This window comes from Mesoplodon densirostris, chromosome 12, assembly GCF_025265405.1.
Source record: "Mesoplodon densirostris isolate mMesDen1 chromosome 12, mMesDen1 primary haplotype, whole genome shotgun sequence".
Classification (NCBI taxonomy): Eukaryota; Metazoa; Chordata; class Mammalia; order Artiodactyla; family Ziphiidae; genus Mesoplodon; species Mesoplodon densirostris.
In genome coordinates, this window is record NC_082672.1 from 8,083,356 (window position 1) to 8,106,500 (window position 23,145).

General features: G+C 45.1%; 1 protein-coding gene across 2 annotated transcripts in view; it reads left to right on the forward strand.

Annotated features, from left to right (window-relative positions):
• The first annotated feature begins 4,662 nt into the window (after positions 1–4,662).
• The window catches only part of SLC22A2 (solute carrier family 22 member 2), a 28,502-nt gene continuing 10,019 nt past the window's right edge, over positions 4,663–23,145 (forward strand). For both annotated transcript variants that reach the window (XM_060115119.1, XM_060115120.1), the window contains exons 1-8: positions 4,663–5,073; positions 6,967–7,070; positions 13,443–13,597; positions 15,529–15,697; positions 17,521–17,635; positions 19,170–19,276; positions 21,224–21,438; positions 22,078–22,186. In XM_060115119.1, the coding sequence (XP_059971102.1) occupies positions 4,663–5,073; positions 6,967–7,070; positions 13,443–13,597; positions 15,529–15,697; positions 17,521–17,635; positions 19,170–19,276; positions 21,224–21,438; positions 22,078–22,186 (1,385 nt within the window). The remainder of the gene's footprint in view (positions 5,074–6,966; positions 7,071–13,442; positions 13,598–15,528; positions 15,698–17,520; positions 17,636–19,169; positions 19,277–21,223; positions 21,439–22,077; positions 22,187–23,145) is intronic.

Genomic DNA, 23,145 nt, shown 5'->3' on the forward strand with positions numbered 1-23,145 from the left:
TCTCCAGCACCCAGGGGACCCCCACCTGGAGTGGTGCTCTGGGACCCGGACTCTGCAAGTTAAGGGGAAACCAGAGCACACATCAGGATCGTCCCTGGTGGTGAGGAGAATAGAACACCTGCCACATGCGGAGCTGGGGATGTTTACTCTGGAAAGAGAAGATTCTGAGGTCAAAGAAAGCCATCTTCCAATACAAGAATTTCTGTGTAAGAAGGTTTTAACCTAACCTATCTGACCCCTAAAGAAAGAATAACGTCCAAGCGTGTGGAAGATTCTGGAAGCCGACTCCTGATGCGTGATGAGGAAGATCTTGACAGCAATCGGTAATGCCTAACAGTGGAGTGGGCTCACCTGCACAGGACGTGTGTGTGAAACCATGTGGGACAGATGTTTCGGAGATATCAAAGTGTCAGTTCTGATGTCCTCTGAGGTCCCTCTATCCGGAGGTTCTACAGGCTCATGATTCTGGGTCAAAGCAGATCTCCTGCCGCTGTGGCCAATATACGTAGGTGGGCAGCAGGGCAGTGAGGAGGACAGAGGCCAGTGCAGGATGGGGCGGGGACAGCGAGGAGGGAGAAGGCGGAAGGGAGGGGGGTAAGGAATGTCTTGTGGGTGAGGCTGGCAGCAGGGAGCCACGGCACTGGGGGGTCCTGAGTGTTCCCGCTCGTCAGCTCTCTGACTCGAGTACAGTCAGCAGCTTACAAGTTAGGAGCCAGCCCAGTCTCACGGATGCTCTAAGGCAAGGCTGGGCACAGTCTGGTTGTGTGGACTCTCCCTTCCTGATCCGCCCGGTCTGCTGCCATTACCCCTGTGACTTGCCTGGAGAACACACAGCCCTCACCACCTTGAGACAACCTGCTTCCAATCCTCCTGGTCTCAGGTGAGCTCCAACTTACCTTCGTATGGGACGGCACTGACCGGAGGCCACATCGTACTTTTTCTCTATGTCATGTGTCTACTGCCTAAACGCTAGCTTGTTACTGGGTGGGGCTCACAGTTCTAACTGCCCCCCTGTCCTCTGGTGTGGAGAGCTCAGAAGTCAGCCTGGGCACAACTGGCCTTCCTTGGTGCTTCCAGAACATAGCATCTGGGGACAATATTTATTTACATTACAAAAGAACCTGGTAAAAGATTGAGAAATACTTCCAACACTCATTACAATGAATCATCCGATTATATGGATTAAGTGATTGTTCAGCGTTGGATCAGATCAGCCTCTCGCCACGCTCCTGAGTGTGTAAGCAACCCCACAAAGGAAGTGGTAGGTGCACAGGAGACCAGACTCAGGTTGTAAGCCTGGAGGAACCCCACCGCTCCATTCCCTCCCTCTCTGGGGTTGCTCTCACTCACCGCCTGTGTGGCTTTGCTGTAGGGTCTGTCACCTCAGGAGGATGGGTCTTATTGTGGCCGTGCTGTGGGCTTGGCTCCCGGGCTGGTATTTCAATGCAGAAGTGTCAAATGACCAGGCAACCGATTGCTGTAAGTGATCTGAGGTCTTGCCTTCTCCTTATCTGATCATTTGCTGTAAGTAATTCACAGTGAGTTTCAACATCACTTCTCCTTGGCAGACGACACTCTTCTTGCCTCTCACCTGGTGCCCTCTTGCTCATGGCATTGAAGATCTGGTGTCTTGATGTGGACCATTTCAACGAGTCAAATCCAGGGTGCAGGTGTTTATACAATTTCCTAGTAAGGGGCAGTGAGGACCACCTGGGTCCCTGGAGTAGGTGCTGAGTTTTAGGACCTGGGTCACTTTTTAACTCACCTCCTCCCACATCACTTCTGGCCAATGCCAGAAGGCAGGGGAGGTGTGGGGACACCCCTGCCTCGGGTCTGACTCATCCTTAACTGGCTGGCTGACACTGAGGAAGTCCCTAAACCACTCTGACCCTCAGTGTCCTCTTCTGTAAATAGGGGCATGGTCTCTGGATTACAAGAGAGACACGGCTCCTCCAAGGCTCCTTGGAGCAGAATACACACTCAGCAGATGTGAGTCGCCTTCTTTCCTCCCTTCCTCCCCGTCACAATCTCTGCCACCTGCCGGTCCTCCTCTGGTTCCCGCCATAGGCACCTGGGGTCAGAGAAGAGGCTGGAGGTGGAGGTCGGGGAGTAAGATTGAAGCCCCAGCTGGCCATGCTGGACTCCTGGGAGGAACCATAGACCACCCCAGTCTCCCCACATCAGCCACAGCAATGCACAGACCTCTATTGTGTGATGGGGTGTCACCTCGGGGAGCCAGGAGCCTTGTTCTGGTAGTTCCGGAGGCGAGAACTAGTCCATTAGGTTGAGAGCACGTGGACAGGCATATAGAAGATGAAGTTGTCCATCAATAGGGAATGTCGGGCAGTGAAGCTGGCAGTCTCCAAGGTCCATGGCTGTGCATTGAGGATCCTGTCGAGGGATCCACACATTTGACAGAGGTGGGATGAGGTGATACCTGGTCCTGCCGATTGTTTCCAACTGGGGAATAATGTCCAGGGTGCTCAGCACCCTTGTTCAGAGGACAAAATCACACTGCGGAATCGCAGATGGCAACTCTTCAGGCAGTGTTTCGTCTTACAGAGCTATGGGATTATTTTAAGAGACAATGTGATTTGGGGCTAACAAGAGACTGATAAAAAAGAAAAAAAACCTTAAGAAAAGAGGAATGAGACATCCATTAGGGTCATTGAAAAGCTTCAGCTTATTCCTGGGAATCTAGAGAGAGCAGGCTTTTGTTGGGACTTTTGATGGTATTTTGTTGGGACCACTGGTATCTCTGGCTTGCTGCGTCTCCAGCACCCAGTCTGGGTTGTGAGCAGGAAAACTGCCCACTGGGTCACTCTCTGGGCCCAGAGGTCCCTGCCTTCTCTCCACTGTTCAGTGTGTCCTGGCAATTGTTTTATATGCAGCATGCTGGGGTTTTAGTTGTGCTCAGTGGGAAGAAAAAGGAAAAGGCCATCTATTCCATTTTCCTGGAAATGGAAGTTAAAGGTATGTTTTTCTTGTGTGATATCACCATATCTTTTTGCTGGTTGGTATTATTTATCTGTCCTTTATGTTATTAATGATTTTTCATCTTTATTTGAAAAATCTCTCTGCCTCTAGAGAGCTCCTGAGCAAAGAACCGGATCTCATCTCCAGATTCAGGCAACCGGCCGCGGCCTCATCTCTCTGGAAAGCCTTCCTGTTATCTGTTACCCAAGATGGCTGTGGGGCGAGCCACGGCTTTCGGGGGCTGGCGTTTTTAGTCTGTGACAGTTTATTACCTCAGAGGCCGAGACCCCTGCTCACCACGGCCCACCCTTGGCCTTGGCCAGTCCCGGTACAGTCAGCAATTTAATCCAGTTCTCATTTATTTTGTTTTGCTTTAGCCCACTGAATAGTCAGCAGGTAGAATTGCATGCATGACTCTGTGCCAGAAATACTCCCCCAGCTCCTGGTTCTATAGAATCTGAACCCACGCACTCAAACTGGGGCCGGGGGCAGCAGGAGTCCCCCCATCCTGCTAACACCAAGCAGAGAACCTCCAGGAGCCTGACAGAGCCCAGAAGAGGTTGACAAGGTCCCCAGAGGCACCCTGGTTCTTGCTTTTTTAAGAAAACAAAGTTTGCAGCTGCAATGGGGAGGAGGACTTCTGTGGGTCACTACTTTTCAACCCATGCTGTTCTACCCACAGGAAAACAGACCCCAGCTGAAAAAAAGGAGAAAACAGGATTAAATTTCTGATATTTTAATATGCAGATATATCAGCAGGCCACCTTCCTGATGTGGCAGCTGCCCACCGCAGTGAGGATCCTTTCCCCACCAGGAAAGATGTTTGCCTGTTTCCCTTGCGTTTGAATGCAGCCAATACCATCCTAAAGAGCCCCTCCACCCCTGACCACAGGCAGAAAGACCTAAGACCAAAAAACAGCAGAATGAGACCACTCCTGCCTGCATTACACTTGACCTACATGTGCGGAGAACATTTTATCCTTTCCTCACAAACAGGTCAAGGGGTTCCAGGGTTCAAAGGCAAGAATGCCAGATTGTCATTCTTTAAAGAGCAGAATTATAAAATCCTGGAAAAATCAAAACAAACAGCCCCAGCATGTACCTCGAGTGCCCTGGCTGTTGTTTGTAGAAAAAGCACAGCGATAGAATTTGCAAACCGTCTTGAATCCAGACAAGAGCTCTGACCAGGAGACCATGATTCGCAGCGTACTCAGCAAGCAAGGCCAAAATTGTGTGCGTTTCCCTGAGACACCTTAGCGAAAAGGTTGGCTGTGTGAGTGAGATATGAATATATTAACTTCCTGGACACTCAGTTTACTACAGAAGATCAACAGGGCTGTGATACGTGAAAGTGCTCGGATTTCTCCCCGTGTGGTACAGAGGAAGGATTGTTAGTGGGGCCGGCGCGAGGCAGGGACCCACTCACCAGAGGGATGCTACACTAAACACAGCATCTTGCCCTGTGGCTTGCTCGGGGAGTTTCGGGGGAGCAGGACACACGTGGCCGGGGAAGTGCGTGGCTGGGAGTTGGTCCGACCAGTAAAAGTCTGGACCAAAGGCTGGTCGCTTTCTAAAATAAACTCACCCTTTGACTTTTGGTCGGGGTTGTGCTGAGCTGGGCCCAGCCTCGCTCAGTGGCGTCTGAGCAGCACAGGAAACAGCACTGGGACTTCTCTCGCCAGAACAATGCCGACGGTGGACGACATCCTAGAACACATAGGGGAATTCAACTTTTTCCAGAAACAAACATTTCTCTTCCTCTCTCTGCTCTCTGCCGCCTTCACCCCCATCTACGTGGGCATCGTCTTCCTGGCCTTCACCCCGGACCACCGCTGCTGGAGCCCCGGGGTGCCCGAGCTGAGCCGTCGATGCGGCTGGAGCCTGGCCGAGGAGCTCAACTACACGGTGCCGGGCCCCGGGCCCGAGGGCCAGGCCTTCCCCCGCCAGTGCCTCCGCTATGAGGTGGACTGGAACCAGAGCGCCCTCGGCTGCGTGGACCCGCTGGCCGGCCTGGCCGCCAACAGCAGCCTCCTGCCTCTGGGTCCCTGTCGGCACGGCTGGGTGTACGACACGCCCGGCTCCTCCATTGTGACCGAGGTAGGTGATCGTGGGACTTAGAAGGGATGGAGAAAGCAAAGAGTGCAGTTTTTCTTAAGGAAGAACCCAGGGAGGGCCAGATGTGCTCTTTGGACTCAAAGTATCTTATAAAAAATAAACAAACAAACAAATTAATTAATTAATTAAAATAAAATCCTAGTTTTCAAGAAAACGTACATCCTCTTATTTGTCTGGCAGTTGAGCAGGTGAGTTTAAGCTTTAAATTCTGACAATAGTGATTCTGGTGTATGCAAGTCTCAGTGGTAAGAAGCAAGCAAAAACATCAGAATTCCTGGAAATTATGCCAGGAAAGGGAAAATTTTCAAGCCTCCTCTTTTTCTGGAAGCCCTGACTTCCCCTCCATTCTGCCATGGTACAGATGGACACCTGACACCTCATGGAACTCACCTGAACGGGTGCCTTACTGTGATACAATGTACTTTTCTCTCGATGGCTAATTTTTTTCTCTTTAATTTGCTCGAAGTATCCATATCAAACCATTTGGGGTTGGAGCTTATGCTATGGTACTATTGTTTTATTAAAAACTACACTTGGCATTAACATCTAATCATGAGGCCTCTTTTCAATAAATAGAAAGAAAAAATGGAGACTTGCTGTTTTAAAATTTTTTATTGGAATATAGTTTATCTACAATGTTGTGTTAGTTTCAGGTGTACAGCAAAGTGAATGAATCAGTTATACACATACATATATCCACTCTTTTTTATATTCTTTTCCCATATAGGCCATTATTACAGAGTATTGAGTAGCGTTCCCTGTGCTATACAGTAAGTCCTTATTAGTTGTCTGTTTTATGTATAGTAGTGAGACTTGCTTTTATTGGAGACAAAGCAAAATGGGGGGATAAAATTATTCTGCAAATACAAAGAAAGCCAGGTGCCTTGCTTAACTTAAAAAGACTGCTTGGATGATGTGAAGATATTCTGTACAGGCATTAAGGTAGAAGAGCCATTTGAAGGATCTAAAATGGTCTGATAGTTACATGAAATGTGGAGGATTGAAGATTTAACACCATAAAACTTTTTTTTCCTTCTACAGTGATTCTTTATTTCCAGCCTCCATTGGCTTAACATGTTTGTGATTTTTGATTAAACAAAATCATTAAAAAGTAGAAATAATGTTTAACCAAGTATCTGGGCATCCTGTGATCCAGTCAAGTTGACACATGAAATTAACCATCACAGGAAGCTACCTGTTTCTTAAGGCCTGGACCCAGAAAATGGCAAAGTATAACTTCCACCACATTCTGTTGATCAAGTACCATAAAACTTTATTTTATTATTATTATTATTTTTTTTGCGGTACGCGGCTCCATACAGAGATGGGAGCCTGAGGCCCAGAGCAGAGAAAAATTTTGCCCAAGGCCACAAAGTGAGAAAGTTAGTCCTTAGCCCTAGAAAGGGGTTTTCTCCCGACCTCCAGGCCAGCACCTGTGGCTCCCCAGCACCGTCTCCTGTTCCAAGTGAGGACAAAGGTAACAGCCATTAGTAAGATGCTAATTCCCCTAATTTAAAGAGACACTGAACAGCCTGGCTTCCTTAGGCCAACGCTTGTATGTGTCCACACACCTATTTAATAAAATTACAAAGAGAAATGGTTTGTGCATAAGTAATTACCCAATTTCAGCTCATTTAGCCAAAACAGAGTTCAGCCTGATGACGTACTGCCAGATGGAATGCTAAACAGACTGCGGGACACATCTTCGGGGTTGTGTAAAGAAAGTTAACACGAGCAAGAAAAGAGTTGGTTTACTGTCATCCAGTCACATCAGTGCCATGCAAGGAATACCTCCTGAGTTCCCTGGGTTGAGCTGTGTCTAACAGAATTTTGTTTTCTTTCCCTCCCAACCCTGGACACCCTGGCCCCTCGCAGTTTAACCTAGTGTGTACCAACTCCTGGATGCTGGACCTGTTTCAGTCGGCTGTGAATGTAGGATTTTTTATCGGTTCTGTGGGTATCGGCTACATAGCAGACAGGTAGGTACAGTACAAAAGTGGTGGAATGTAATCAGTCCAAGGAGAGCGCTTGGATTCACCTGCCCCTGCTTGAATACCATCCATTCCCAGAGCACACAGACCACACTTCCCTGAATTGTCGTGACGGTCTTAGATTTCTCTTACAGCTTTGATTAGCATGACCAATGTCTTTATTTTCTAATTCTCTTGGATCATAGAGGGATGTTTCAATACTGGGCAGCAGTGTTTCCTTGTGGGCTGTCCAGAAGCTTAGAGTTAGAAGGGAGAGTGATAGAGGATTTGATCCCTTTTGTAATCCCAGTTCTTGCTTTGGCCTCATGCCATCCACCTGGTCGTGCATCTTTAGGGCCTCTGAGCTCTGTGCCGTCCTCTGCTTGCCTCTCCTGTGCTGGAACCAGGTAGAGCACAGTTCTTACCTGAGCCTGTGGCATTGCACGATTCCTGAACTGGGGCCCTGGGGCCACACGTAATTATATGTCTGGAACCTAAGATATAATTTGGTGAAAGGGAAACAGGGTCTGCACACCGGCAGAAGTAAATATCCACTCTCCTACTGTCACGTCCCTGGAGAGAGATGAGGAGAGACCTCTCCACATAGAATGTGCAGCAGGTGGTCCTCGCGCATGGGTCCGTGTCTCCGGGAGCTAGTTTTCAGTGACTCATACTACTCGAGCTGTTCCTATGTCTTTTATTTATCCACTATTTTGTAATCCCAGGTTCCCTGTACTGGAAGCTCCTCATAAGGTGCATCTTTACTCTGTTGATGATCAGTTGGACATTATTAGGAGTCCCCAAAAGGGAAAGGAACAGGAAAGGTGGCTTTATACTTGCTAAGCACCTTAGGTAATTTGGCCATCAGTGCTAATTATTTAATATTCCTGATATTGACTGTTTATTGAGTATTTCCCATGTTTCAGGCACCGTGTGCAACATTTTGGAGAGTATCATCCTCTTTAATCATTAGTCACCTAGGGAGAGAGTGAGATAGTGCCATATAACTGTCTAATAAATATACAATCTTTTAAAATTTATTATAAGCTATAACTATATGCATTTAATTCTGAAATAAGTGGTAAAGTAAATACACGTTATGCTTGTTGCCTTCCCCAACTATATCTTTTTTTTTTTTTTGCAGTACATGGGCCTCTCACTGTTGTGGCCTCTCCCATTGCAGAGCACAGGCTCTGGACGCGCAGGCTCAGCGGCCATGGCTCACGGGCCCAGCCGCTCCGCGGCATGTGGGATCTTCCCGGACCGGGGCACGAACCCGTGTCTCCTGCATCGGCAGGCGGACTCTCAACCACTGCGCCACCAGGGAAGCCCCCAACTATATCTTTGATACAGATAAACCAAAAGCCGTGAGCTTCATATGAGACATAGATAGAACACTTTCTCTGATGATACTACAGTCTGGATTAAAACTTGCAAGTGTGTTAAAGATTAGTACGGACGGCTGAATCCATCACACCCTCAGGGGCGTCTGAACTGTCACAGCCGGGGCCCCCTGTGGCAGCAGGAGGGAGGGAAGGTGACAGTGAAGGTGCTGGGTCACGAGGCAGCCCCGTGCATCACATCACTTCTGTAACTGTCTGCTCAGCCTCCCTTCAAAGGCTCCTCCTGGGACGCTGTGTGGCCAAGAGGCTTGTGAGGTGCAGAGGAAGGTCATTCGCTTTTACTTTTATTGCCGCAGAACTGGCAGTAAGGCCGGTGGTTTGGAAATGACCCCTGAAATGACCCCTGAAGTCTCGCGAGGCGCCCTGACGCGGGTGGTCGGGAGTGCGCCCTGCCCCCCGCGGGTGGCGGTCTGGACCCCTGGCTCCCGGTTCCTTCTCCACTCGCTCTTCCAATGTAAGGAGCAGATTCTAACACTCAGCTCGCCAGCACAGACTGAGCTTCACAGCTGGTTAAATGAATGCGTTGATTATTCCCATCCCGCTCAGGGTAGAAGACCGATTATCATTCTCTTCCTGACTTAAAATCCCCGGTCAAGGGCTTCCCTGGTGGCGCAGTGGTTGAGAGTCCGCCTGCCGATGCAGGGGACGTGGGTTCGTGCCCCAGTCCGGGAAGATCCCACATGCTGTGGAGCAGCTGGGCCCGTGAGCCATGGCCGCTGCCCCTGCGTGTCCGGAGCCTGTGCTCCGCAACGGGAGAGGCCACCACGGTGAGAGGCCCGCATACCGCAAAAAAAAAAAAAAAAAAAAAAAAAAAAAAAAAGCTGGTCAATTACCACCTTCTTAGATGACCTCGTGATTTTGTTCCTATTGTTGAAATCTCCCATGCAAAATTGACTACTCATTATTCTTCTCCCCAAAGCTGTGTACAGCCCTCTCTTTCTTTTTCTTAAACTGTCTGAAGTCTGGTTGGTTGCTGCCCCCTTCTCTTCTGTTTGTGAATGCAGGTAAGGGTGCGTAAGAAGGCAACCACCCTACGGGTCCGAAAAGGACACTATCTATTGCACATTTAATGCCTATTACTGAATAATTGTCAGGTTTTATAGAATGGAACAAGAATCTCATGGAAACCCATCTGATGCTACAGATTAAAGCAACACTAAATAAAATAGATTGTCAGCTATGAGGAATTTTTAAAATATTGTTACTGAGCCCAAGTTCACTCTGCTCGCCACTTGACAGGCCAATAAATTGGAGACGAAGTGTTGAGACAAGGAACACGGCTTTATTCGGAAAGCCAGCAGACCGAGAAGATGGCAGGCTGGGTCCCCAAAGTAACCAGCTTATCGGGGTTTGGATGCCAGTTTGTTTTATAGAACAGAGAGGGGGAGGAGATGAGGAAGTAAAGTAAAAACACCATAAGTTTTGCAAATATCCCCTGGAATGGCCAGCCTCGGGGAGGGGATGTGCTCATTTCTTCTTCCTTGCAGCCATCGGCAGGTGGACAGGGTCCAGATGTTTCCCTGAACAAAGGCACTTTGGTTTAACATTCAGGCAGAGGGGCAGGGTTCCCTGAGGCAGGCCATTATGTAGAGACAGTATCACTTTAGTGAACAAAAAGAGCAGAAAGCAAAGGTTAAAGTCAAAGAAACAGATCCAACATGTAGTCAGACTTGGTTCTCTCCTGTAACAATATGACCTAACAGCTGATGAAGGTGTCTTTTAGAAGAAAGCCAGGAGCACGTTATGAACAGGTTATAATAAGAATACTGAGCCTTACACCAAGTCGACTTTCTGAAGGTCACCTTTGCAAGGAGAAGGAGGGAGGGACTGGGGATATATGCTAGAGATTTTGAAAATAAACCTTTTGTAAGATGTCTAATTTGTTTCATCATTCAAACCTCCTAAAGAATGATTTTCAGAATCACCTGACACCAAAAAAGTAATCTCTCACCAATTCAAGGTTTTTTTACTCTAATGGTCAGTAATTTAGTGTCAGGCTTGTAAATGTTTAACAACTGACTCTCTGAAGGAAAAAGCCTCAATTTGTAGGGTTTGTTGATCTCCATGTTGTCAAGGCTCCCACAGTGGTCCATTTCAAGCTACCAAAGTGAGGTCACTGAACACAGAGTTGGCTAGGCATATTCACCATTCTATGGTATTTCCACCATACAACTACAACAGATAGACATAAAAAACTTCCTGAGCATAGATAATGGTCAAACACAGTAAAATAATTAGGAAGAGATGTTTTGCATATTTATTACACGTGTTTTAGCAAAATTTACTTTATTGTAAGTGTGTACTTTCATTTTTAATAATGGCTGTGTTTAACCATCAGCTCACAAAGTTTCTGAAAGTCTATCAATCAGCTCTCAAGAGCCAGCAGTGCACTGTCCAGATTTCACCGTGGAACGAGATCAAGGCAGAATCAAAGTCCCAGTGGGTCGCAGTCAAACGTACTCAACTCTGTGGAATCTTTCAAAACTAGCTCTCCCCTACGTACTATGTGCCAGTCATCTTACTGGGCATCCCTGTGTGTTACATTTCACTTAGGATCGTAACAGCCTTTGAAAGGAGAGTTTATTATCCCATTTGCAGATGAGGAGACTGAGGCTCAGTGAAAGGAAAGCAGTGCTTCCCAAATGGTAACGTCCATATTAACCACCTGGGGTTTTGTTAGAGTTATGATTCTGATCCAGTGGGTCTGGAGTGGGCCTGAGAATCTGCATTTCTAACCACTTGACCGTGATGCTGATAGCCCCAGACTACAGTCTGAGTAGCAAGTAGCTAAAGGACTTTTGAAGCCAGCAGTCCTGGAGCTCACCCCATTCTCTTTTATTTGCTCTTCGTTTTTCATTTAACCACTTAAGTGGTTCTGTTGTGGGAGGGTAGGAAGTGGGGGGAGGGTTCTCGAACCACTCTCCCAAATCGCCAAAATTTCTTCCAGCCCTGCCCCATTGTGTTTTTTCATTTCATTTTATTTTATTTTATTTATTTATTTTTGGCTGTGTTGGGTCTTCATTGCTGCGCGCGGGCTTTCTCTAGTTGCGGCGAGCAGGGGCTACTCTTCGTTGCGGTGCATGGGCTTCTCATTGCGGTGGCTTCTCTCGTTGCAGAGCACGGGCTCTAGGTGTGCAGGCTTCAGTAGCTGTGGCACACGGGCTCAGTAGTTGTGGCTCGTGGGCTCTAGAGCACAGGCTCAGTAGTTGTGGCACATGAGCTTAGTGGCTCCACACATGTGGGATCTTCCCGGACCAGGGTTCGAACCCGTGTCCCCTGCATTGGCAGGCAAATTCTTAACCACTGCGCCACCAGGGAAGTCCCTGCCTTATTGTTTTAATAGTATTGTGTCTTTATGTGAACATGTCCCCTAGTGAAGCTGTTCTGCATTGGTAGATTCGATTCTCTGAAGGCTTCCACGCACTGAGTTTCAGATGGTGAATGTTCCCTCTCATCAGCCATGGGATTTTGTCCATATACAGGAGCATGATTATGGTGCTTTGGGATTGGGCTGAGTCAACTTTGGAAGTTGAAGAGTTATCACTTCAGCACATACTTATCAATTCTTTGAGGGTAAAGGGAGGGGTTCAGGAAGAAAGGCTAAAACATTGTGCTGATGTGACTTTGGAAGGCTGTGGATAAACGTCCAGGGGGTATATGCTTACAGTGGGGAACCACTGACTGAGAAGTTTAAAATGATGTGGTCAACACAGGGTTTTAAGAAGTTTAGCAGTTTACATGAATTACTAATGAGACTGCTTGATCTTTAAATTTCAGATTTAAAGCCTTAATAATCCCAAGTAATTATTAACAATGTTGTGGATTCTTTTCAAATGGTCAGTTCGTTTTGGTCGCTAGAGCACAAATTGCCTGAAAGAAGAGCAGCAATTAAAACATGTCCAGCCACATCAAATGTGCACCTGCTAAGGACGCGGCAGCACTCCTGACATTCAGTGTGAAGTGGAGAAACAAACAAAAAGTAAATAAGACATCGCTTTGCATGAAGAATTTTTAAAATGTCCACTAACAGCTAATTAGGGCGTCTTTTAGAACAAAACCAAGAGGACATGATGAAATGTGGAAAAAAGAGACTGAACCTCAAGTCAGCTTTCAGAGAGGCAGCTTCGCAAAGGGAGGGAGGGAGGGAGGGGGGGAGGAGGGCTGGGTGCGAAGCTCTTTAGATGTAATACGCACTTAATCCCCTGGTCAGGCTGGGTCAGATAGCTCTTCTCCAGATGAAGAAACTGAGAAAAGCCACATAACTCGCCTGACCTCCTAGTCAGCGGTAAGGCCAAGGTTAAACCCAGGTTCCCACGTTTCCGTCTACTCTGTGCACGGAGACCCTCTCCAGGTCCCTAAACCGATGGGACCTAAGTCTCAAATAAAATGTGCGGGAGCAATCCTGCTAAGGTACTCCACGGCAAAGGCCTATGGGATGGCAACAGGTGAGATGATGACAGTGCCACACAAAAGACCGTTTCCATGGAGACACACAAATACCATGAAGTCCAAAGGCAGTGTTGAAAATGGATGGGGAAATACATTGAACACGGAATTTTGTTTTTTCTAAAGCAAAAGCTCCTCAGTGGGCAACTAGTTGAGACTGTTGGTGAAAAGGCCCAGCTCATGTGATGACAGAAGACCTAGATGGGCCCTTGGGGCATTCAGCACTGGGTGGCCTGAAGAATCACCCCCTCCCCACGTACCCTCCACAGTGGGGGGCTGAGAGGTGCTCCAGCCCAGGGTGAATGCGCCTCACTGGGCTTCAGGTTTATACATAGTGCCCTGGTGCAAAGTCCTGATGGAACTGACCAGAAGTCAGGGATTGTCTTGGTGGGTATCAGTCTGTACCTCCTGAATTTCCATAATTCAGAGATAACCTCCACTTTAGTTTAGAGTTCCATAACTTCCATGATTTTTCTACAACCCTCATGAATCTAATCTAATTCCATTCCCTCTCTTTGTTTTCTCCTTGCAGGTTTGGCCGTAAGCCCTGCCTCTTGATTACAATCCTCATAAATGCTTCATCTGGAGTTCTCATGGCTATTTCCCCAACCTATACATGGATGCTAATTTTTCGCTTAATCCAAGGACTGGTCAGCAAGGCAGGCTGGTTAATAGGCTACATCCTGAGTAAGAACGCTTGTGATTGTAGCTGTGGGGGACATTGCTGGCAAAATATAGTCAATCACGTGAGGGTAGCTGCACAGGAAAATGGACTCAGCTTCAAGACAATGTTGAAAGAATTTTCTTCTGTATCAAAAGAATTTCTGAAATCTTTTCAGTAAACTCATTCTGCATTCCTCCTAGAAAGAAAACAATGAAGCAGGAATGAGAGTAAACATCATGCCATCCAAACTCTTATATAACTCTTCAGGAATTTTTGTTTTCTGTGCCCTGGGGTGTACCATAGAGAGGAAATCTAGCCTTCAGGCTTTACAGAGAGAAAATTCATTGATGAGAATATATTAGATTTATAAGGGGCTTTATTAATTTGAGTCCATCTATTCTAGCAAACCACAGTTAGCCTCAATGTATATGCAAGGAAACCAAGGATAGAAGTACTGTGGTCAGTCTCGGTTCCTCAGCGAGCCATGTGTAGGACCAGGAATATCATTTACATCCTACTCATTAGGAACCAGGGTTATGCTTAAGCTCCATGGATTATAAGAGAATATTTGAATTATAACAGCAGAGCATCTGTAAATTCGTATTAAGGAGAATTGCCACCACAATTAGATCTTGGGAATTCACTCCATCATTGCGTGCCCTTCTGCTACATTCAAATAGCATCTACACAAAGGGAAATGGACACTGAAATTAAAATAATATTAATCAATCTTTCATTTCGCACAGGAGAACTAGAATACGTGTGCTTAAAATATGACCCAGTAAAGTTAATTTGGGGGATTCTATGAGATGAAGAGGAGATGGTGCCTAATATTCTCAGGTGCCTGTCATGGTCGTCACCTGATCTATGTCTGGGCAACAAAGGAATTAATGTACGCAGTTATTCGATGGGAAGTTTGGTTTCTCATACACGTGACATGTAGAAATATGTAGAATTTGAGTTTAAATTTCATCCTTCTCCCATTAATTTCTTCTCCAGTCCCTCTGGATGTCCTTAAGGTGCACCTCTCATTCACCCTCTTTCTACCTGCCACCCCAAGACCTCATCCATGACCCCAACCACTCTGAAAGACAGACATTTCTATTTATTAAGCATGTACATAATTTTGTCTGTTTTTTTAAAATGCTTTTGGATAGTTCACAGTGATTTATAGAAATAATTTTAGAGTGCATTTCTATTTGGTTTACAAATAGTTGAAGTCTTTAACATGATCACCAAACATTTAAAGCAAAACTCTGTGGTTCATGGAATATCTAGAATCTCAATTCTAGAATATCTGTAATATAAAAATGACTATTTCTTAAATCCATGTACCACAGACTTCATACTTCTGCCATGCTGTAGTCATGGGATTGGATAAGGCTGATTATTATACCATGTACAGTGTTATGCTCATACACCAGGTCTTAGAAAATCAAAAGCCTGATTCATGGTGTTTTCCAATTTCTAAGTTGTAAATACTCCCACCATGACTGCTTTTAAGATACCAATGGGTTAAAAACCAGCTTGTAAAATTCCTGAAATTTTAAAAATCAGTTCTTGCAAGCCAGTACTAGCTGACTCCGGTCAGCTTGGAACCCCACCACCAGGTTTCCAAGCCATTTAAACACATTAACAGGATTGCCAAGAAAATGTTTAACTCATGTAAGAGGACAAGTTATATTGAGCTATTCATTTACGTGAAAATCATCTATGCTCTAAAGTCAATGTTTACCCCATGTAATATGGGATTATAAGATTTTACATTAATTAACACAACAGCAGGAATCATAACAAAATAGGTCCCAAAGAACATTTAAAAGTTTTCAGAGGGCTGTATAGAAAATTCTAGAACTTGGGCTACTTTTTGAGTTGGCATTCTAGTTTCCCCATAGTTAGACAGCCAACGCACTGTCATACTGACTTGCGTTGACCATGTGGGTTCTCTCTGCAGTTACAGAACTTGTTGGGCTGAGCTACCGGAGAACGGTGGGGATATTTTACCAAGTGGCCTTTACGTTTGGGCTCCTGGTGCTCGCTGGGGTGGCATACGTCCTTCCGCACTGGAGGTGGCTGCAGTTCACAGTGACTCTGCCCAACTTCTGCTTCTTGCTCTATTACTGGTAAGTCCACGTGGAACAAGAGGAGATAGACTGAGATATTTTATTTAGCTAAAGAGACCGTCTTCCCCAATGCACACCATCCTTCGAAACTAAGATATCCTTCACTCTTCTGTTTCACAGGAAACCCAGGTCCATGTTTCGGGGATAAAAATCATAAGCTTTAACCTGTCTTCCCCTATGGAAATCAGATGTTCTTTCACTTTGAACTTAAGAGTTTTATGACTTGGATCTCACATTTTTCACCTTATTTTTGTGGTGTTTAAAGTAGCTTCCAGTAGCCATGATACCCTTTAAAGAGACTGACAATATTATTGTTCTTATTCTGCCCCTCCTCAGAAGAAACTTCAGAACAGAGAAGGGGAAGTATGGCACTTTTGTCACCACTTCCAATACCATGCCCAAAGCAGACATCCCCAATCAATCACAGCAGTCTTTATCCCAGATTAGGCCAACATGGAACCCCAGAGAGACCAAACCAATCAATCAGAGTTACCAGGGCAAGTGAAATATGTTTGTCACCCCTGCCCACGGGAAACATGGAAAACAGTAAAAACAGAAGAAACTATCAGAAACTCTAATGCAAGTTTACCTGAGATAAAGCAAGAGGGATGCTAGATTATCAATCAAATCTCTCTCCTATGAAAAAACCCACTTATTTAGCTCCTGGACATATCTACCTGTTCTTCCCATAGTTGTCTTGTCTAAGAATTAAACATCTCAACCCTTCCCAGGAAGCCTATTTCTCCTCCAAAAGCCAGTAAAACTCTGAGAGTGGTCCTTAGTTTCATCCCTATATCCTTTCTACCCCCTTTATATCTCTGAAACCATTCCTTTTTTCCCCTATTCTCATTAGGAATCCATTATATCTTGCCTGGATTTCTGGGTAGACTCATAACTGGTCTCTTTGACATCAGCTTTCCCATCCTCTAATCCATGTTTCACGCCGCACTGTAAAAATCCAGGCCCACCCCGTTACTCTCCTGCTTAAACGTCTTTCAGTAGTTTGATTCCCTTCAGAATAAAGACCTAATGCTTTAGCATGACAGAGAAGGCCCACCTGTTATCCAAGTTCTGACTATTTCTGAAGCACTTCTTGCCACTTTCACTCAATAGAGTCAAATTTAATTTTCTTACAATTCTACAAGCTCCACAGAAGAGTAGAAAATAGGTATTTGGGGTGTTTTGTTTTCTTCAGATAAATATTCAGAAGTGGGATTTCTGGATCATACAGTAGTTCTAATTTTTTTAAGGAACCTCCATACTGTTCTCCATAGTGGCCACACCCATTTACATTCCCACCAATAGTGCACCAGGATTCCCTTTTCTCTACATCCTTGCCAACACTTATTTCTTGTCTTTTTGATAACAGCCATTCTGACAGGTGTGAGGTGATACCTCACTGTAGTTTTGATTTGTTTTTCCCTGGTGATTAGTGATGTTGAGCATCTTTTCACGTAGTTGTTGGCCATCTGTATGTCTTCTTTGGAAAAATGTCTATTCAGATACTCTGCCTATTTTTAAATTAAATTGCTTGGTTTTCTGCTATTGGATTGCATGAGTTCTTTATATATTTTGGATATTAACCCTCTATCAGATACATGGTTTGCAAATATTCTCTCCCATTCAGTAGGCTGCTTTTTCATTTTGTTGATGGTTCCCTTTACTGTGTAGCCCCTGCACAGTTTTATTTCCTTTGTAGATCCAACCAAACTTCACTGTGTAAGATCCGCCACAGAAATCTCCTTATGACCCCTGGGGGTGGGTGTTCAGTAAGATTTTCCCCTTCACTTAACAGCACTGATGACACTTTTTCTGTGCCCTAGGTGTGTACCTGAGTCTCCTAGGTGGCTGATCTCCCAGAACAAAGATGCTAAAGCCATGAAAATCATTAAGCACATAGCAAAGAAAAATGGAAAATCTCTGCCTCCCTCTCTTCAGGTGAGTCAGCAGCTGAAGTATCAAATCAGGGAACAGTGAAAAGAAAGATTTGGGAAAACCGTGCATTGTCGCAGTGGGGAGTGGCAGAAGGGGTCCACCCACCATGTGCAACAGGATATTTCTGGTGTACTAAGACTTGTGGTTCCCTGGTAGAATATTTTAAGCAGATGGAAAACAAAACTAAAGGAAGCCAAAACTTTTAAAAGTCAAATGAGGGCTTCTATCTTGTTCACATCTTGACCATGTTGCCCCTTAGGCCCCGGTATTCGAAGTCTTGTTTGCCTGCATGTCCATCAACATCCTCAGGGAGGGAGGTTTTCCCCAGAGGGAAGATTCTTCAAACACAAATAATTTCTTAGAATTTTTAAAATTTTGGATAGAAATTATCCCAAAATATTTTAAGCAACCCCTGCCTTCCTGAATAGAACAAATTACTGAAGTGTTCATTTTCTCTGCATTTAGTGTTTTGCCTTTAGCGGACCTCATCACCTTTAATTTAAACCTTTTCATCTGACAAGGCTTGGAAAAGAGAATATCAAGCTTATTAGGAATTTATACTGAAATAAGAAGAGTAAGTCATTTCTGATGAGGCTCTAAGATGAGTGACCTGTAAGAATTTGAGATTGACGTGGCATTTAGAGTGAGGATTTGGGGGCTCAGAGCTCTTTTTCTTCAGTTCCTCTCTGGTTTCTGGGTGTTTGGAATATGTATTTTTTCCCATGAATGACAGGCATAGCACTGACTCTTGGATTTCAGATCCTCTCAGAAACTGGCCAGGGAATAAGGCACATGTGGGTCACTGTCTCGCTCAAGGTCAGAGTTCACGTGAGGGTGGTAAGTCTGGTCACTGCTGGTCTCCTGGAGACTTCTTCCCCTCGTTCCTGGATCTTTCACACAACATCATGTGTTGCTCCAGGAAGGAGACATAGGGGAGTGGGTCTCACAAGGGTTCTGCTTCCTGAACCCTGGAGATGAAATATCCCCTCCACCACCTACTGTGTCATCTAGAGTAGGGCTTCTCAATTCTGTGCACAGAATCACCTGGGGACCTTGTGAACATGCAGATTTGGGTTCCATCTGTCTGGGCTGGGGCCTGAGATCTTTCATTCTAACGAGCTCCAGGCGATTCCATTGCTGGACTGAGTGCCAGGGTCCCAGATCACTCTCCTGACCTTTAGGCCACACACTGGTCCAGGTGTGCAGAGAGGGCGTATCAATGCCCTCAGCCCTCAGGGCCACTGGTCTGGGCCTTGATTTTACCCCACCTGCTTTACCAGCAGTATCCCTTTATATACGTGCATGAGTTACCTCACTTCTCTGTAGCCCAGCTTCCTCTTCTGTGAAATGAGGTGAAAATTGTAGACCTAACTTGTAGGGTAGTTGTAATGATTAAACAAGCTAATGTGTGTGAAGGGCTTAGCTAGTCCTGGGCACGTTAAAAGCACTCAGCAAGTGTAAGGCATTATGTTCCCTGGATGACCCTGGGACGCCATCATGAAATATACAAAGCTGTTCCTATTTTTTCTATTCTTAGAGCCCCGGATCTGATGAGGAAGTTGGTGAGAAGTTGAATCCTTCATTTCTTGACTTGGTCAGAACCCCTCAGATAAGGAAACACACTTTGATCTTGATGTACAACTGGTAAAGATTATTTTTCACTTCAAAATCCTTCCAAATTCTTTTAATCTGAATCATCCACATAAAGGGAGGGACAAAGAGTACCTTCAAAACATAGCCTGGGTCCAGTTAGCATCAACAGTGGATTGCAAGTAGGCTCATTGATAGGTGGTTTTCCTGAAATCATTTTTCTCAGGCAGATGTTGAAATCAGCTTACAGTCCCAACGCATAGATCACTACATTCTCAACCTTGGCTTTCCCTTAAGAATCACCTGGGCTGGGCTTCCCTGGTGGTGCAGTGGTTGAGAGTCCGCCTGCCGATGCAGGGGACGCGGGTTCGTGCCCCGGTCCGGGAAGATCCCACATGCCGCGGAGCAGCTAGGCCCATGAGCCATGGCCGCTGAGCCTGCGTGTCCAGACCCTGTGCTCCACAATGGGAGAGGCCACAACAGTGAGAGGCCCACATACTGCAAAAAAAAAAAAGAATCACCTGGGAGATAGTAAAATGCCAAGGCCAGACCCCTCCCTGACAAGGATATGGATTTAATTGGTCGAGGGAAGGGCCCAGGAACCAATACTTTCAAAATCCTCCAGGTGATTCTAATATATAGTCAAACTGAGAACTATTGGTATAGATTAATTTTTTTCAATTGAAGTATAATTGATTTACAATATTGTGTTAGTTTCAGGTGTACAGCACAGCAATTCAGTTATATATATGTGTATATACATACATGTACATGTATATATTCTTCTTCAGATTCTCTTCCTTTATAGGTTATTATAAAATATTAAGTATAGTTCCCTGTGTTATACAGTAGGTCCTTGTGGTATAGATTAATTGATGATGAGTGTACATCTCTCCTGATTGTACAAGGCCTTTTATTTTTCTTTTCTACCTGGAGAAAATAAATAAGTAAACTTCCCGAACAAGAATAAACCACAGGAACAGATGAACCGGTTTGCAGGGCAGAAATAGAGACACAGATGTAGAGAACAAATGTATGGATATCAAGGGGGAAAGTGGCAGGGGGTGGTGGTGGTGTGATGAATTGGGAGTTTGGGATTGACATATATACACTAATAGGTATAAAATGGATAACTAATAAGAACCTGCTGTATAAAAAAATAAAACAAAATTCAAAAATTCAAAAAAAAAGAAGAATAAACCACAGGAATAATCCACTGGCTCCACAATCCAATAACAAGCCTGACCATCCTCACCGCCTGCAGGCTTCTCCAGAGCCCTGTGCTGTGGGCCCTGCAACAGTCTCCTTTGCTGCAGCATGCTTCCCTTCACCGGGCGGCCTCACTGGGACGACTCACATCAGCCAAAGGAAGCTTCACAGTCACTGACAAAAGCAAAGCTCATCAGGAATTAATTTAGCAGCCTTCACGATATTGCATGTAAAATGCATCAGGGAAATTTGGCTTCATTATCCTTTCTTTTTCTGAGTAATTGTGATTCTTGCTAATCATCCTCATATTTTCCATTACAGACAATGAACATTTTTAGCCAACAAAACTAGATCAAAATGTTGCTGTATCACATCAGAAGATAAATCATCAAAAGTGGGCCTGTACCCATTTGGGAATTTGGTACCCATTTGGTCTCCTGGGTTCCTAATATTTGGATTAAGTAGTCAATCCCTGTGATTTCGACTGCATTAGAAGACCACAAAGAGAAAAATAATTAACAACCACTAATAGCTTGATACAGTTTACTAAATAAATCACTCTAGTAAGACCTTTCTTCTTGCCTTTCAATTTGGTCAAGGAATGTTAGCCTAATTCTTCCCCTTTCCTGGTTCTGGGGTCACAGCCAGCCCCCGCAGTGGGTCAGATGATGTTAAAGCAATGGAATAGAGGGAAAAGCCATAATAAGAGGACAAAAAAAGGTGACCTACAATCAACCTTTCTGTGACTTGCTCCTGGTACCTGGCTTGACCTGAGCTCTCCTCTTTGCTCAGGTTCACGAGCTCTGTTCTCTACCAGGGCCTCATCATGTACATGGGCCTCGCCGGGAGCAACATCTACCTGGACTTCCTCTACTCTGCCCTGGTCGAATTCCCGGCCGCCTTCATCATCCTCGTCACAATTGACCGCGTGGGTCGCCGTCATCCATGGGCTGCATCAAATATGGTGGCAGGGGCAGCCTGTTTAGCCTCGGTTTTTATCCCTGAGGGTAAGTGTCAGGCCAAGCTGGGGTCTTGTCTTCCAAGGCCCTGAGAAGAGGGGGTATTACAGCCCTTTGAGAGAAAGACCATGTCATTTAACATCCAAGTCAGTTTGGAAAGAATGAACAAAATATCTGGGACCTTCCTGAGTGAACCCATATGGCAACTCTGCCTTTAAGAACAGTGGCACCCAGTGGTTGCCTGATGTAATATAATAACACCCAGTGGTTCTTTGATGTAATATAACAAGAGAGGCTAGGAGGACCCATGCCACAGGCCATCAAGCTGGCCCAGAGCAGGGGTTAGAAGACCACAAAGAGAAAAATGCTATTTGGGGGAGGGGGTGTATGCTATTTCTTTTGGGGGACTTCTATAGACTAAAGTTGATGCAACTTTGGAAGCTGGTATAATTGTGTGGTCATTAATCACTGGGGTCTAAAGTGAAGAGAGTATCAGTGTTGTGTCCGAGGCTAAAACAAACAGATGTGGGGAGTTTTGCTGAATTGTCCTGAGTCTATAGAAGAACCGATTGTGCATTCTTGTCCCATTCTGGAGGGTGCACTTTCTCCTTGCAAATGCCCCTGGGACACTGTTGGGAGACCAGGGAGTGAGCACAGCATGTGTCAGTGGTGTGTTTTCCCCTTCAGATCTACGCTGGCTAAGAGTTACTGTCGCATGCTTGGGTAGAATGGGGATTACAATGGCCTATGAAATGGTCTGCCTGGTCAATGCGGAACTGTACCCCACATGCATCAGGTGAGCACATTTCCTTCAGCATGAAGAAAGCAGCTGGGACATTTGTTTACTGGTGAGAACGACCACAGGTGCCAGCAGAGGACACCGTACTTTTTTCTTCAATTTATTTTATTGAAGTACAGTTGATTTACAATGTTGTGTTAATTTCTGCTATACAACAAAGTGATTCAGTCATTATATATATATATATATATATATATATATATATATATATATATATATATACATACATACACACATTCTTTTTCATATTCTTTTCCTTTATGGTTTATCACAGGATATTGAATCTAGTTCCCTGTGTCCCTGTGCTATACAGTAGGACCTTGTTGTTTATCCATCTTATATGTAATAGTTTGCATCTGCTAATCCCAAACTCCCAATCCAGCCCTCTCCTGCCGCCCCCTCCCCCTTGGCAACTACAAGTCTGTTCTCTATGTCTGTGAGTCTTTTTCTGTTTTGTAGATAAGTTGATTTGTGTCATATTTTAGATTCCACGTATAAGTGGTATATATGGTATTTATCTTCCTCTTTCTGACTTACTTAGTATGATCATTTCTAGGGAGGACAGCTTACATTTCAAAATGCAGGGTAAGAGAGGTTGAGACCATTTCAAGGCAGTATGCAGGTCACACCTCACACTTACAGGATAGGGTAAAACACAGAAACCATGTGATAAGAACAGAAGCTATTGAATTGCCAGAGAGGGATGACCAAAGGTCAACATGAGGGAGAGTAGCCCGAGCAGGACCATAGAACAGAGCAGGGGAGACAGTGATGAAAGTAAAAAATGAAAATTGTCCCCAACACCAATTAAAAATCTTCAGGAAAGTTCATATAAAACAAGTACAACAGAATATGAATGGAATTATGTACCATGTATCATTTATGTGCATTGACAATAACATGTACACTTTCAGTTCACACACACATTTCAATGATTTGGGGAAGTATTTATCTGG